This window comes from Eubalaena glacialis, chromosome 8, assembly GCF_028564815.1.
Source record: "Eubalaena glacialis isolate mEubGla1 chromosome 8, mEubGla1.1.hap2.+ XY, whole genome shotgun sequence".
In the NCBI taxonomy this organism is placed as follows: Eukaryota; Metazoa; Chordata; class Mammalia; order Artiodactyla; family Balaenidae; genus Eubalaena; species Eubalaena glacialis.
Genome location: NC_083723.1, coordinates 100,384,687 through 100,402,900, shown reverse-complemented (window position 1 = coordinate 100,402,900; position 18,214 = coordinate 100,384,687). Strand labels below are relative to the sequence as shown.

At 35.9% G+C, this 18,214-nt stretch overlaps 1 protein-coding gene across 11 annotated transcripts in view; it reads left to right on the top strand.

Annotated features, from left to right (window-relative positions):
• CADPS2 (calcium dependent secretion activator 2) overlaps positions 1-18,214 on the top strand; it is a 548,265-nt gene that overhangs the window by 264,595 nt on the left and 265,456 nt on the right. For all 11 annotated transcript variants that reach the window (XM_061198688.1, XM_061198685.1, XM_061198689.1 and 8 more), the window contains one exon: positions 17,692-17,803. In XM_061198688.1, the coding sequence (XP_061054671.1) occupies positions 17,692-17,803 (112 nt within the window). The remainder of the gene's footprint in view (positions 1-17,691; positions 17,804-18,214) is intronic.

Below are 18,214 nucleotides of genomic sequence, written 5' to 3'. Positions count from 1 at the left end.
ACCCTCTTTCTCCATTGTTCTTCTCTTTTTCACCCCTACTTTCTTTCTCCCCCATCTCTTTCTCTTCCTGTTTCTTTTTTTCTTCTTTGTCGTGTTTTGCTATTAGTTGATATCTCTCTCTAGTTTCTGATATTGTCTGGATTTTAATGTTGCCGTTTTATGAAACTGATTAAAATCTTAATGTTCAAATCTATCAGTTTTTTTCCAGGTAGGTATCATTTTGCTTAGTAAAACTAAAGGAATACTACTGTGGATCATAATAGTAATAGCGTTCTGTATGCACTTTCTGTGAGACAGGTGCTGTGCCACTATGAGTATTAATATGAATTGTCTTCATTTATACCTCAACAGTTTTATGCGGGAAGTGTTACTTAGTTATGACAAAGTTGCTTGCCTGGAGTCCCTTTGCATATTGGAATTGGTGTTTGAGCCCACAAACTGTCTCTGGGACCTGCACTCTTTAGCCCTGTCTCACTACCACTGTTATTCCACTGAGGCAAGGGCTCAGATACTGGTTCGGATTTTTTTTTTTTTAGTCAATCTGTTTTTTCCCCCCGCACATCTTTATATGAAACTCTTTAGAACAATGTTGTGATACTTGTCATTAATTTCATTAAGGTTGTTGTATTTCACAGAGAGCTATGCAGAATAATTCCTTTGGTTTTGTTGAAAGGATAGAGTAGTATACTATGAGGTCTTAAATGGAAATGTGATTTGTTGAATAAATGTTATCCTCATGGCCTAGGAAGTTATATCATAATTTTATTCATTACCACAGTATTGCCTTGGGCATGTTATTAACCTCTGCATTTCAATTTAGATATCTCAAATTGAAATTTCAAATACTTTTAAAGTATGTCAACTGTTATGACAATAAGTAAGGCAACTTTTATAAACATTATTGATCACCTAACTTAAACTAATTCCATTAAATATATAGAAAATTGTTTTAAAATATACTCAGTATATTTTTAAGGGAAGAAACTTAAATCTGCTCTACAGATTAACTATTAAAATTGAAGGGGAATGGTGTTTGTTTGTAATAAAAGTTTGAAATTCTATCCAGTAATCTTGGGTTTTGTATTACAATGCATTATTTTCAAATCTGGAGTTTTAATTACAATAGCTATTTGTGACAAATTTTATGTAATACATAGATAAATTTCTTATGAATCAACCTTTTTAATTACTTAGGAAACCTTTAATATTTAAGAACATAAAAGATGTCTTGGAATTCTGTCCTTGATCTTTTGTTTTTAATATTGTTGTAAAAACAATTGAATATATAGAAAGACCTTTTTGTAGTATTTCTTGTAATAGTTAAAATTGGAAGCAACCTTAGGATCCATTCACAGAAGAGTGGTTGAATAAATGATGACATAGCCATACAAGGGGAATGCTTTACAAGTCTTAAAAATTGTGTAAATCCATGTACTGATGCATAAAGAATACGTAATGTTATATGAAAGTACAAGTTATGGAACAATTTAAATTGTTAGAAATAAATTAGAAATAAGTATGCACTTAGGTACACACACAAGCATATGGATACATACATGGACCTAGACTTGTAAGATACAGGTCCCCATTATCATGGAGTTTTAATGGGCACCTTTCACAAGCTCATTCATTGTCATAGCTTCTACCATCTCTATGTTAATAATTCTCAAATCCGTATCTTCATTTGTAGCTTTTTAGCAAAAGTCCAGACCTGAGTTTCCAGCAGCCTATTGCAATCAGTTAAATTTTTCAAATAAGTCCCTCTCATAGTTTTGACCATGGTAAATGACATCACCAGTCATCCAAATTCCCATGAAAATGTAGTTATCTTTACCATTCTTCCATTAATCTTTGGCTTAAGTCTATCAGTTTTGGATAAAACTCTGAAACACTTGGGCCCTGGGAAATGACTTAGAAATGTTGAACTTTTAAAATTTGAAGATCTTTTCTTCCAAAAATGTCTTCTGTTTAAAAAGAGCTTTCCATGAAACTGTCTTATTACTTGCTCATATTAATCAAATGCTGTATTTTAAAGCATTTATACAGTGCTTAACAATTTTTAAAATGCTTTCAGTGTTTTCTTATTTAATTTATATTCATGTAATTAATAATCAGGCTATTTGTAATGCTTTTTAAATTAATCCCCATTTTAAATAATTCAATTAAAAATATAGTCCTGTGTATTTGTAATAGTGAGGTCTTGTATCTGCTTGGTATATTTTATACATCCTATTAATGTACCTATTTTACACACACATCTATTTCAGAGTGATTTTAGAATGCTCATGGCCATGATGAGTGGGACAATGGCTGATAGAAATATACCAACAGATTCAGGCAAGGGGTATAGGTTTCTTTATGTAAGTAAAGCATGCTAGAGCTCACCTGCATAAAGACAGCTGCACAAGCAGAGACACAGCTGTTTGCCCTCAGTCAACCAGGCAAATTTCCCTGGCATCCAGTCCCCAAGAAGGCACATGTCTGTAGATGATAACTGTTTGAAACTCTTGTGGATACATACCATCAGGCCTTCCTCATGAACTCATTGCATCCCATTCTCAAGCATCTTATTCCTTCTTGGTCCTTGGAGCTTGTGAAGAATGCCCAACTACCTTGTCACCAAATATGAGTAATTGAAAATAACTCAAAACAATCCTGACTGTTCCTCATGAATTGGGTGAATCCAAATCTAGTTTCTTGGGCAAATTCCCTATAGGACAGCAGAAAGAGACCTCAGACCTATTTGAAATCAATTGCAGAAAACTTGGAAATGTTTTCTACTTTCCAAGAGAGTATCTAAGTCAGTGCTACCAAATATCTGATGTTTGGATGTTTATCAACCGAAACTTTTATTTAGGCAAAGATTGTTGGATGAATGTTGCATCATTTTAATCTTAAAATGCCTAAATTATGAAAATGATAACTTACCTATAGTTGGATTGTTTGGTTAAGTAATTGCAGCATGGAAGATCTTAAGAATTATATGTGATTCTTTAAAGACTGATCTCTACCTCTGTAGTTGGATCCTTATTTAATGTTTTTATTATAAAATTAGTGATGTATTTGAATTATGTCATTGATTTTTGATCATTTTAATAACTCAACTTTTGTAATAGAATTAAAGGTAATTTGGTGAAGACTTTATTTTAAAAAGCAGTCACTAGATTGGAAATAAGGCAAAACTATCATTTGAAAAAAAGGGTTTGTAAATTTCCTATATAACAGCAATAGTCAGACAGTATAAAGGAAATAGATTCCTTAGAATCGCAAAATAAGAAATACAATTGACCCTTGAACAACATGGGTTTGAACTGCATAGGTCCACTTACATGTGGATATTTTTCAACAGTAAATCCTACAGTACTGCACAGTAAGTGGTTGGTTGAACCTGTAGATGGAGAGGAGTTGCGGATACAGAGGTCAACTATAACTTATATGGGGATTAACCCCCATATTGTTCAAGGGTCAACTGTACTATGAAATGAGTTCAACAAGGAATGCGTGAGACCTACATAGAAGAAGAAAAAAAAGTCTTCACCAAGAAATATCAGAACTGATTTTAGTTAATGGAGACCTCCCTTTTTCTTGAATAGAAATATAATTTGAAAATGTCTATTTTTTTTTTTGTTCTAACAGATATCTTATGAAGCTGTAATAATTAAAACAGAATAGCACAGCTCAGGAGATAGATATTTAGGACAGAAAATTCAAAACCAAACTCAAGTTTATATAATAGTAAATATATTTGACTTCTAAACCAAATGAGATTGGGATAAAAGGAAAAGTGAAACTGAAATTTAATATCACTACTAAATTTCAGACAACTTGAAGATTTAAACAGTGGAAATGTGTGAAAGAAATATAGGTTAATATTCATATAATCTTTGGTTAAGAAGAAACCTTTAAAGTCGGATGTCAACATCAGAGACTATAAATCAAATTGATAGAATTAGCTACCTAATACTTTTAAACTATACATTTTTTGAACTTATTTTTTATTAAAAAAAAATTTTTTTTGGAGTATAGTTGATTTACAATGTTGTGTTAGTTTCAGGTGTACAGCAAAGTGAATAAGTTATACATATATATGTATAGCCACTCTTTTTTAGATTCTTTTCCCATATAGGCCATTACAGAGTATTGAGTAGCGTTCCCTGTGCTATACAGTAGGTCCTTATTATGTGTTTTATATATAGTAGTGTATATATGTGAATCCCAATTTCAAAAAGTCATATATGAGTTAAATAGAAAATAACCAAGTGTGACAATATTTGCCATATGTATGGAAACAGTTAATGTCTATCTTACAAAGAGTTTTTAAAAATCACCAATTCATAGAAAGCCTACTGAGAGAGAAATGGACAATGGTAATAAAAAGACAAGTCAGAAATGCAGGTGACTAATAAAGAGAAAGTGCTAGACCTCAGAAGTAATTTAAAAGTACAATTTAGAGCCCTGTTCAGTTCTGTATGATTTGGTTTATTGTTTATATTTGAGTTTATATGTCTGTCTCCCCTACTACTCTGAGTTCACTTAGTACAGGATCTGTTGTCTTGATTTTTTTAGAATGCCCACTACCTTTCCCAATACCAGTCACATAGTTGGTTAGATAAAACAATGAAGAGATAGATGATGGATGAAATAATTTTCTGAGTTACATATATCTTTAATTCATTACTGCTGGTTGTAATGAGGAATATAGATTGAGACTGCTTTTAAGTTCTTAGCTTCTGTAATCATGGTGCACCATGTGGTCACAATGAATAAGAATTTTGAGTTAAGGGATTTGAATGGTTTTTGACATAACTGTTTTACTGCTCATGGTTTTCAACATACTTTAAAACAAATATGCTATTAACTTCTGAGAATTCTTTCCGATCACAATATAAATCTAGTTCTTTAACTTCTCTGAGGCCATGGGAGGTATCTAGCTGTTAAGAATGCAGGGCAAGGGTGGAGAGAGATATGTTACAGAATATAATAATAAAAATGTTTATTGTCTATAATCTTCTGTTAGAATATGTTTCAAGAGGCTAGACTTTGGTTGCTGACACTAGAGTATGTCTGGCACACACAAGGTACTCATCAATTTTTTTTGAATGAATAAAAGGCCCTGATTCAGTTTTCTGTCCCCTCTTTTTTTTTCTTTTTTTAATACATCATGCATGGTTGTACATCACCTTCGTAACTGTCATAGGTAGCAGCAAAATATTCCATTGTGTGCCATATAATTTACATAATCCTTCCCCTAATATTAGATATTTAAGTTGCTTGCTTTTGCTATTATACCTAATGCTATAGGGAATATGTTCCTGCTTATACTTTTTTATTACACATGATTATTTTGTTAGGATAAATTCCTAGAAATAGGCTTACTGGATGAATAAATTGAACATATATTTTGGCTCCTGATACAAATTTCCAGCATACTTTATTTATTAGCAAATACATAATTAACGTCAGTTATTTCAGTTGTATATGAACTACCCTGTTTTCATAGCCACAAAGTCCTGCAGGTGCTTTGTAGATATTTTAGTCATTGGAAGTCTTAATCCTCATAAATAATACATTCATAGATGTAGAAAAAGGCAATGCATTTTGAGTCAAAGCAAATTGACAAGCAAGGGTAGTGTATTCTTTCATCACATAATACAGAGAAAATAGTAAGATGATAACTGGTATTAATTCCTGAAAGTGTTTAAACATGCCAATTAAGCAGAAAACAAGGAAATATCATGGTGAATATTGAAGATAGGCCTATTATCTTTTTCCTTTCTTCCCTGACTTTTTTGGTGGAGGGGGAGGGAGACTTTGGTTTTTAATTCATTTGTTAAGAATTCATAAGCATTTTTTAACTGTACATATCTTTTTAACTTGTTTTTCAGAGGAGAAATTATCAAGGTGATGCCAGTTTGCTTGTATCCTAGAATGTTGGAATATATAAGGACTGTTAAGTGTCACCATATTTATATTCGTGCACCCTTTAAAATTGCACATTTTTGTCAAATGTCCGTAAAACCTTAGACCTCTAGCTGTTAGTTAGGATCTGCCAGTATCCCTGTGCCTCAGCTTCTCCCTGCCTGAAAGCATGTTGTTTAAGCTTTCCTTATTTCACAGGAGTTGGCCATTAGCAATCCATACTCTACAGAGTTCCTGGACCTTGTTTGTAGGGAAATGTACTCTTGTGGATTGCCTGTCAGGCCTATGATATTCATCTATTTCCTGCCTTCATTGGCATACTGGTTTTGAGAATGGATATCCTGGATTCCCTTCCAAGTTATAGATTACTAATGACTTCCCATAAATTTTAACTCTTTGTTTTCTAATAAATTACTGTCTCTACTTGGAATATATTGATTAGATTCCTTGTCTGACTTCTCTAAGCTTGTCTGTACCTTATCACCATTCCTAGCATAGTGTTAGTTCTCTAATTTTACAAAAGTCTGATGGTTGAAAAGTAATCATGACCTTGGGATTGTGAAAAAATAATAAACTGTTAATACTTAAAGGGCATGGTTACTATTGAACACTTTACATCACCAAAAAGGACACCAAAAGTTGACAAAAACACAAAGGGAAATTGACAAAAATTTCAATTTTGGTGGGAGACCTCGATACTTATACCTTGCTATATAAGGGATACCAAAAATCATCAAGGATAAAATAGATTTAAATAGCACAGTGGAGGAGGGACCTTCAAGATGGCGGAGGAGTAAGATGTGGAGATCACATTTATCCCCACAAATACATCAAAAATACATCTATATGTGGAACAACTCCCACAGAACACCTACTGAACGCTGGCAGAAGACCTCAGATTTCCCAAAAGGCAAGAAACTCCCCACGTATCTGGGTAGGGCAAAAGAAAAAAGAAAAAACAGAGACAAAAGAATAGGGACGGGACCTGCACCAGTGGGAGGGAGCTGTGAAGGAGGAAAGGTTTCCACACACTAGGAAGCCCCTTCGCGGGTGGAGACTGCGGGTGGCAGAGGCGGCGGAGGAGAGCGCAGCCACAGGGGTGCGGAAGGCAAAGTGGAGAGATTCCCGCACAGAGGATCGGTGCCGACCAGCACTCACCAGCCCGAGAGGCTTGTCTGCTCACCCGCCGGGGTGGGCGGGGGCTGGGAGCTGAGGCTCGGGCTTTGGTCGGATCCCAGGGAGAGGACTGGGGTTGGCTGCGTGAGCACAGCCTGAAGGGGGCTAGTGCGCCACGGCTAGCCGGGAGGGAGTCCGGGAGTCCGGGAAAGTCTGGAGCTGTCGAAGAGGCGAGAGACCATTGTTTCAGGGTGCATGAGGAGAGGGAATTCCTTCCCTGTCTGCCCACAGAAGGCAGAACACTGCCTAAACGAGTTCCAGAGATGGGCGCGAGCCGCGGCTATCAGCTTGGACCCCAGAGACGGGCATGGAACGCTGACGCTGCTGATGAAGCCACCAAGAAGCCTGTGTACAAGCACAGGTCACTATCCACACCCCCTGGGAGCTTGTGCAGCCCGCCACTGCCAGGGTCCCGTGATCCAGGGACAACTTCCCCGGGAGAACACACGGCGTGCCTCAGGCTGTTGGAACGTCATGCCGGCCTCTGCCGTTGCAGGCTCTCCCCGCATTCCAGTTATAACTACCGTACCCCTCCCCTGGCCTGAGTGAGCCAGAGGCCCCTAATCAGCCGCTGCTTTAACCCCGTCCTGTCTGGGTGGGAACAGAAGCCTGAGGGCGACCTACACGCAGAGGAGGGGCCAAAACCAAAGCTGAACCCCAGGAGCTGTGCGAACACAGAAGAGAAAGGGAAATCTCTCCCAGCAGCCTCAGGAGCAGCGGATTAAAGCTCCACAGTCAACTTGATGTACCTGCATCTGTGAATACCTGAATAGACAACGAATCATCTCAAATTGAGGAGGTGGACTTCGGGAGCAACTGTAGACCTGGGGATTGCTGTCTGCGACTGACTTGTTTCTGATTTTTATGTTCATCTTAGTATAGTTTTTAGCGCTTGTTATCATTGGTGGATTTGTTTGTTGGTTTGCTTGCTCTCTTCTTTTTTTCTTTTTTCTTTTTTAATACTTTTATTCTATTTTATTCTTTTATTACTATTATTATTTTCTTTCGTTTTTCTCCCTTTTGTTCTGAGCCGTGTGGCTAACAGGGTCTTTGTGCTCCGGCCTTGTGTCAGGCCTGAGCCTCTGAGGTGAAAGAGCCGAGTTCAGGACACTGGTCCACCAGAGACCTCCCGGCCCCACATAATATCAGTCGGCGAGAGCGCTCTCAGAGATCTCCATCTCAATGCTAAGACGCAACTCCATCCAATGGCCAGCAAGCTCCAGTGCTGGACACCCCATGCCAAACAACTAGCAGGACAGGAACACAACCCCACCCATTAGCAGAGAGGCTGCCTAAAATAATACTAAGATCACAGACACCCCAAAACATACCACTAGATGCAGCCCTGCCCATCAGAACACAGGCACCAGTTCCCTCCACCAGGAAGCCTACACAAGCCACTGAACCAAACTTACCCTCTGGGGGCAGACACCACAAACAACGGGAACTATGAACCTGCAGCCTGCGAAAAGGAGACCCCAAACACAGTAAGTTAAGCAAAATGAGAAGACAGAGAAACATGCAGCAGATGAAGGAGCAAGGTAAAAACCCACCAGACAAACCAAATGAAGAGGAAATAGGCAGTCTACCTGAAAAAGAATTCAAAGTAATGATAGTAAAGATGATCCAAAATCTTGGAAATAAAATGGAGAAAGTAAAAGAAAAGTTTAACAGGGACCTAGAAGAACTAAAGAGTAAACAAACATTGATGAACAGTGCAATAAATGAAATTAAAAATTCTCTAGAAGGAATCAATAGCAGAATAACTGAGGCAGAATAAAGGGTAAGTGACCTGGAAGATAAAATAGTGGAAATAACTACCACAGAGCAGGATAAACAAAAAAGAATGAAAAGAATTGAAGACAGTCTCAGAGACTTCTGGGACAACATAAAAATGCATCAACATTCGAATTATAGGGGTCCCAGAAGAATAAGAGAAAAAGAAAGGGACTGAAAAAATATTTGAAGAGATTATAGTTAAAAACTTCCCTAATATGAGAAAAGAAATAGTCAATCAAGTCCAGGAAGCATAGAGAGTCCCATACAGGAAAAATACAAGGGGAAACACGCCAAGACACATATTAATCAAACTTTCAAAAATTAAACACAAAGAAAATATATTAAAAACAGCAAGGGAAAAGCAACAAATAACATACAGGCGAATCCCCATAAGGTTAACAGCTGATCTTTCAGCAGAAACTCTGCAAGCCAGAAGGGAGTGGCAGGCATATTTAAAGTGATGAAAGGGAAAAACCTGCAACCAAGATTACTCTACCCAGCAAGGATCTCCTTCAGATTTGACAGAGAAATTAAAACCTTTACAGACAAGCAAAAGTTAAGAGAATTCAGCACCACCAAACCAGCTTTACAACAAATGCTAAAGGAATTTCTCTAGGCAGGAAACACAAGAGAAGGAAAAGACCTCCAAAAACAAACCCAAAACAATTCAGAAAATGGTAATAGGAACATACATATCAAGAATTACCTTAAATGTAAATGGATTAAATGCTCCAACCAAAAGACCTAGACTGGCTGAATGGATACGAAGACAAGACCTGTATATATGCTATCTACAAGAGACCCATTTCAGATCTAGGGACACATACAGACTGAAAATGAGGGGATGGAAAAGATATTCCATGCAAATGGAAATCAAAAGAAAGCTGGAGTAGCAATTCTCATATCAGACAAAATAGACTTTAAAATAAAGACTATTACAAGAGACAAAGAAGGACACTACATAATGATCAAGGGATCAATCCAAGAAGAAGATGTAACAATTGTAAATAATTATGCACCCAACACAGGAGCACTTCAATACATAAGGCAAATGCTAACAGCCATAAAAGGGAAAATCGACAGTAACACAATCATAGTAGGGGACTTTAACACCACACTTTCACATGGACAGATCATCCAAAATGAGAATAAATAAGGAAATACAAGCTTTAAATGACACATTAGACAAGACAGACTCAATTGATATTTATAGGACATTCCACCCAAAAACAACAGAATACACTTTCTTCTCAAGTGCTCATGGAACATTCTCCAGGATAGATCATATCTTGGGTCACAAGTCAAGCCTTGCTAAATTTAAGAAAATTGAAATCGTATCAAGTATCTTTTCCGACCACAATGCTGTGAGACTAGATATCAATTACAGGAAGAAAACTGTAAAAAATACAAACACATGGAGGCTAAACAATATGCTACTATATAACCAAGAGATCACTGAAGAAATCAAAGGGGAAATCAAAAAATACCTAGAAGCAAATGACAGTGAAAACACAACGACCCAAAACCTATGGAATGCAGCTAAAGCAGTTCTAAGAGGGAAGTTTATAGCAATACAATCCTACCTCAAGAAACAAGAAACATCTCAAACAACCTAACCTTACACCTAAAGCAATTAGAGAAAGAAGAACAAAAAAACCCCAAAGTTAGCAGAAAGAAAGAATTCATAAAGATCAGGTCAGAAATAAATGAAAAAGAAATGAAGGAAACAATAGCAAAGGTCAATAAAACTAAAAGCTGGTTCTTTGAGAAGATAAACAAAATTGATAAACCATTAGCCAGACTCATCAGGAAAAAGAGGGAGAGGACTCAAATCAATAAAATTAGAAATGAAAAAGGAGAATTGACAACAGATACTGTAGAAATACAAAACATCCTAAGAGACTACTACAAGCAACTCTATGCCAATAAAATGGACAACCTGGAAGAAATGGACAAATTCTTAGAAAAGCACAACCTTCCAATACTGAGCCAGGAATAGAAAATATGAACAGATCAATCACAAGCACTGAAATTGAAACTGTGATTAAAAATCTTCCAACAAACAAAAGCCCAGGACCAGATGGCTTCATAGGCAAATTCTGTCAACCATTTAGTGAAGAGCTAACACCTATCCTTCTCAAACTCTTCCAAAATATAGTAGAGGGAGGACCACTCCCAAACTCATTCTACGAGGCCACCATCACCCTGATACCAAAACCAGACAAAGATGTCACAAGAAAAGAAAGCTACAGGCCAGTATCACTGATGAACATAGATGCAAAAATCCTCAAAAAAATACTAGCAAACAAAATCCAACAGCACATTAAAAGGATCATACACCATGATCAAGTGGGGTTTATCCCAGGAATGCAAGGATTCTTCAATATACACAAATCAATGAGTGTGATACACCATATTAACAAACTGAAGGATAAAAACCATATGATCATCTCAGTAGATGCAGAAAAAGCTTTTGACAAAATTCAACACCCATTTATGATAAAAACCCTCCAGAAAGTAGGCATAGAGGGAACTTACCTCAACTTAATAAAGGCCATATATAACAAACCTAAGGCCAACATTGTCCTCAGTGGTAAGAAACTGAAACCATTTCCTCTAAAATCAGGAACAAGACAAGGATGCCCACTCTCACCACTATTATTAACCATAGTTTTGGAAGTTTTAGCCACAGCAATCAGAGAAGAAAAAGAAATAAAAGCAATCCAAATCCGAAAAGAAGTAAAACTGTCACTGTTTGCAGATGACATGATACTGTACATAGAGAATCCTAAAGATGCTACCAGAAAACTACTAGAGCTAATCAATGAATTTGGTAAAGTAGCAGGATACAAAATTAATGCACAGAAATCTCTTGCATTCCTATACACTAATGATGAAAAATCTAAAAGTGAAATTAAGGAAACACTCCTATTTACCATTGCAACAAAAGGATTAAAATACCTAGGAATAAACCTAACTAGGGAGACAAAAGACCTGTATGCAGAAAACTATAAGACACTGATGAAAGAAATTAAAAATGATACAAACAGATGGAGAGGGATACCATGTTCTCAGATTGGAAGAATCAACATTGTGAAAATGACTCTACTACCCAAAGCAATCTACAGATTCAAGGCAATCGCTATCAAACTACCAATGGCATTTTTCGCAGAACTAGAATAAAAAATTTCACAATTTGTATGGAAACACAAAAGACCCCGAATAGCCAAAGCAATCTTGAGAAAGAAAAACAGAGCTGGAGGAATCAGGCTCTCTGACTTCAAACTATACTACAAAGCTATAGTAATCAAGACAGTATGGTACTGGCACAAAAACAGAAATATAGATCAATGGAACAGGATAGAAAGCCCAGAGATATATGCATGCACATATGGTCACCTTATCTTTGATAAAGGAGGCAAGAATATACAATGGAGGAAAGACATCCTCTTCAATAAATGGTGCTGGGAAAACTGGACAGCTACATGTAAAAGAATGAAATTAGAACACTCCCTAACACCATACACAAAAATAAACTCAAAATGGATTAAAGATCTAAATGTAACGCCAGACACTATCGAACTCTTAGAGGAAAACATAGGCAGAACACTCTACGACATAAATCACAGCAAGATCCTTTTTGACCCACCTCCTAGAGAAATGGAAATAAAAACAAAAATAAACAAATAGGACCTAATGAAACGTAAAAGCTTTTGCACAGCAAAGGAAACCATAAACAAGACGAAAAGACAACCCTCAGAATGGGAGAAAATATTTGCAAACGAAGCAACTGACAAAAGATTAATCTCAAAAATTTACAAGCAGCTCATGCAGCTCAATATCAAAAAAACAAACAACCCAATCCAAAAATGGGCAGAAGATCTAAAAAGACATTTCTCCAAAGAAGATATACAGATTGCCAACAAACACATGAAAGGATTCTCAACGTCATTAATCATTAGAGAAATGCAAATCAAAACTACAGTGCGGTATCACCTCCCACTGGTCAGAATGGCCATCATCAAAAAATCTAGAAACAATAAATGCTGGAGAGGGTGTGGAGAAAAGGGAACCCTCTTGCACTGTTGGTGGGAATGTAAATTGATACAGCCACTCTGGAGAATAGTATGGGGGTTCCTTAAAAAACTAAAAATAGAACTACCATACGACCCAGCAATCCCACTACTGGGCATATACCCTGAGAAAACCATAATTCAAAAAGTCATATACCACAATGATCATTGCAGCACTATTTACAATAGCCAGGACATGGAAGCAACCTAAGTGTCCATCAACAGATGAATGGATAAAGAAGATGTGGCACATATATAGAATGGAATATTGCTCTGCCATATAAAGAAACGAAATTGAGTTATTTGTAATGAGGTGGATGGGCCTAGAGTCTGTCATACAGAGTGAAGTAAGTCAGAAACAGAAAAACAAATACCGTATGCTATCACATGTATATGGAATCTAAAAAAAAAAAAAGGTTCTGATGAACCTAGGGGCAGGACAGGAATAAAGATGCAGATGTAGAGAATGGACTTGAGGACACAGGGAGGTGGAAGGGTAAGTTGGAATGAAGTGAAGAGAGTAACATTGACATGTATACACTACCAAATGTAATACAGCTAGTGGGAAGCAGCTGCATTGCATGGGGAGATCAGCTTGGTGCTTTGTGACCACCTAGAGGGGTGGGATAGGGAGGGTGGGAGGGAGACGCAAGAGGGAGGGGATATGGGGATGTATGTATACATACACCTGATTCACTCTGTTATACAGTGGAAACTAACACAACATTGTAAAGCAATTATACTCCAATAAAGATGTTAAAAAATAAAAAAATAGCGCAGTAACAACCTTGAGCTTATAGCCATATATACAGCACTGTGCCCACAATGGAGAATACTTTTCAAGTACTCATGGAAAAGTTAAACACGCACATAGACATGCATACATACATATTTTAGAATATAAAACTAGTTTTAATTATTTCAAAAGATTACTGTCATGCAAGTTTTATTCTCTAATATGATGCACTAAACGTAGAGCTTAAGAAAAAGAACTTCATTTAAAAATTTAAAAACACACCTATAAACAGCTGATTAATAAAAATATTGTTAATTTATAGGATGCTGTACTTAAAGTGGTTAAGGGAAATTTATAGCCTTATATGCTTAACTAGAACAAAAGAAAGGCTTAAAATTAATGCCATGCTTTCAAATTAAAATTTTAAAAGAACAGCAGAATTAACACAAGATAAATTAGAATGGAATAACAGAGCAGGATTTAATGAAATAGAAAACCAACATGCAATAGAGAGGGTCATCAAAGTCAAACAATGGTAAGTTGAAAAGAATATTAAAAGAGACAAACCTCTCTCAAGGTTAAAATGAAAGAAAAATATTAGGAATGAAAAGGATACATAACTACAGATGCTGTAGATTCAAAAGATAAGGGGATTTTTACAACTCTGTACAAATACTTTTGAAAAACTTAGATGAAATCAATATATTCCAGAAAAATAGTAGTTATCAAAATTGGCTCGAAGAGAAAACCCTGAGTAGTTTTGTAACTATGACCAGTGAAGAAATAGAATCATTAGTAAATATCTTTCCACAAAGAAATACTGGGCCCAAACAGCTTAATAGGTGAGTTCCAAGAATAGATAATTCCCATTTTTTACAAACTCTTTCAGAGAACTGTAGCACTTTTCAACTCATTCATATAAAGTTAGCATAACAAAAACAGACAAGGGAAATAAAAGAATGTAAATCTACAAGCCAGTCTCAATCGTGAATTTTGATACATAATATTAGCGTACTAAATCTAGTTTTTTTTTTCTTTTTCTTTTTTTGGACATGCCACTCAGCTTGCGGGGTCTTAGTTCTCCAACCAGGGATTGAATCCACACCCTGGGCAGTGAGAGCGCAGAGTCCTAACCATTGTGCCGCCAGGGAATTCCCTGTGCTTTTTAATTTTTTTTTAAAGAGAAGAAATTAGGATTATCTCTGAAAAGAAAATGGATTAATATAATCTGCAATGACTAATCATCTCAATAGATAGAGGAAAACATTTAATAAAATGTTAGAGTATCCATTTCTGGATGATAGAATCTATCTAGGATTTATCTATGTCCTGGATATATAGCATTATCTGTGATACATCTATGACCCTCCATGTAACATATTTTTGATGTAACAATGATAAAGTCCAAAAGTGGATTATATACATGATATGTAGGAGCCAGGGATGTTATACATATATATGACATATCTGGTCTACCTGTGATGTCATATATAATAATATATATGTATGTTACACACATAAGTTCTGATGTATTTACATGTGTGTATATAATGAACTAGGAAAACAGAATTTTCTTTACCCATTAAAGACCAGTTACAAGAAACCTAGAGCAGTGGTCACACTCAGAGGTAAAATGCTGAAAATATTCCCTTTAAGAAGAAATTCTAGGGAATTATTAACATAAAATCCAAAATCCTAGCTACTTTGGTGGTAGTGTGGAGTAGGGGCGAGAGGAAGATGTGACCACTGCAGACCTGAACAGAGCTCTTCTAATGTCCTGGTACATTTTCCATCTTAACCTGAGCTGTGGGAATGTCGATTTTCTTTTTATTATTATTTACATTGTATCTCACTTTTAGACAACTTATATAGGATGTTCACAATAAAATGGTTTTAATGAGTAAATGAGAGATGTACCACAGTGAATAAAGACTGAAGAACAGTTGTTGAAGATGCTTGTTTGTCAAGGATCTGAGTTAGTAGGCAGTTTTCCGGAAGTTCATGTGATCGTGGGTGAGCACAGCTCTTTCCATATGCGATGTTATTTGTCTTATTGTATCCAACAAAGTGGAATTGATAACACATTTCCCTTCCTTCAGGTAAAATGACAGGAGGATGAGGGTAAAAGACAAAACTCACCAAGTCCCTCAGTGATGGTTAATAGGGTCAGTCAATATTTTTCTCTTTGGAGAACTGCATATTGGAGTAGATTAGGAATTTCAAATAATCATATAAAACTGTAATAATAGTTTCAAAGGATTTTTGACATTAGAGGAGACAAAATATCATTGATTTAATACACAAAAGAATTTTTATGAAGAGAATTTAGTTTAAAAGATCAAATTCTGTGGAAAACTATTAGGCTGTGTCTACATGACTACTGAAAATCATTGATTTCAGTTATAAGAAAATGTCTCCAAAAGTTACTTTTCCAAATTTAACCACATGTTACTCAATAAAGAGAAGGGTATGTCATGGGCGTCAACTCCGGAGTTGTTATCCAGATCGCCTGACTGTATTCAAGGCTTAAAATTCCACACTCTAAATTAAGAATTGTTCTCTCCTTCCTTATTTTGGTTCTGAATCTATTTTTATTTTTATTCCTATTTTAGCTCTACTTTATCTCAGACCATCTTAATTCTATGAAATGGCAAAAAGATTCTTTGCTAATCAGTTTCTAGAAATATAAAATAGAAATTAAGTTGCTTTCCATCCTGAATGAATCTCTCCCTTCCCTCTGAAGTATGACTTTAATTTCAAAAGAACAAACTGCATCTTGATGCAGGTTTCCTCAGTCATTGAAATGGCCTGTGCTTTTACTGTACATGTATCACAATGTTAAAAATTAAAACTGCTGTGATAGGAGAAGACATCATGATTATTTAGTTTTTGGTATACTTACCTCAGTTTTTTGTATTTCAGCTTTCTGAATAAGGTTTATAAAATAAAGTTTAGACAGTACCATGAATGTGGTAAACTTTTTTTTTAAAATAAGAAACTGGTATTTTTATTTGGTTATTTATTTTTAACAGGAATCTTATCTCATTAAATGTCTCTCTTTCTTCCTGTTATGTCTGTTTTTCTCAGTGGTATTTTCTTTATGCTGTGCTGAATATCAAGTCTGATCTCAGAATTATGAGAAACATTGATAAGATTTTTTAGTATCAGGTGTGTTCCATCTAAGTTTGTAAATAGACTAGAATGAGTTGGTATGTGGTAAAGATGAGATGCTATTAATTAAAAGATAAGCCAAGGAAACATGTTATTTTGTTATGATTTGAAAAGCCAGATATCGACAGACTTACTTCATTCTTAGGAGAGTGTACTGGGAAATTAATGGCAAAACACTCCTATTTTTATGGTGCTTATTTCTTTCCTTTTGACAGGAGCTTTAAAAAATCATATAAAGTAAGGGATGAGATGATTACCTCCACTTTTAAAAATATAAATAAAATATCTAGTGAAGACTTTGTAAGAAGAGATGGTGTGAAATCTTCAGCATGCAAAAATAATTTCTGAGAAACTACCTCTTAAACACTCAAACTGTTAACAGTTTTCCCCAGCCATCCATAAAAATCGTGTTGTAATTTGTGTTTGAATTAATAAAATAGGTTCCAATAGCTATATCTGTAGTGCTTTACCTTTCTTTTTAAATTGAAGTATAGTTGATTTACAGTGTTGTGTTAGTTTCAGGTGTACAGCACAGTGATTCAGTTATATATATATATTCTTTAATGCTTTATCTTAACCTAAATTCTTATGGCACACTGTGTTTTGTACTCTAATGTGCTAATTTTTAGAACAGCTGAATAATTATTACAAGCTGTAAAGCTTATTGTTATTTTCTTTCTTGACTGTGCCATCTGTCAGAAACAAAAGCAAAGATAAAAATCTCAGTGAGCCATGAAAGATTCTCCATTGCTTAATGTGCCTTCTAAGGAAACACATCTACATGGAAAACAAAATTAATGCTGCATTTCAAAGAGAATCTTTGTTACTTCATTGCAGGTGGGGAACCCAAGGAGATTTTACCACTACTCATCCACAGCCTGTGGTCAAAGTAAAACTCTTCACGGAAAGCACTGGGGTCCTGGCCCTTGAAGATAAAGAACTGGGAAGGGTGAGTTACGGTCAGCCCCGTGTTTCCCAGGGAGCACAATTTTAACTTCTCTTGATTTATAGTTAAGGTGGACCAGTATGCAGTGTGTAAACCTTCTGTTTGTACGTTAATAATTTATTTGTAATTTCCCATGAGCCCAGCTTACAGCTCTGATTTACTAAACATAATTGCTGTAATGGAGAAAGTATTGTGATAGGCCTTGGGTGTTTAAGGGGAACACATAAGGTCATAGTCACTGACTGAGTCATTCTTGTCACACGTACTCCACTGGCCAGTGAGTGAATGGTATAGGCCAACTTGTTCTTCTTGGTGAAAGGTAACCCTGATTCAAACATTTCTGTCCATGGGTTACAAGCATCCTCTTTATATTTGAAGTCATCTTCTCTTTCTGTTCGTTGTGATTAGATTGAT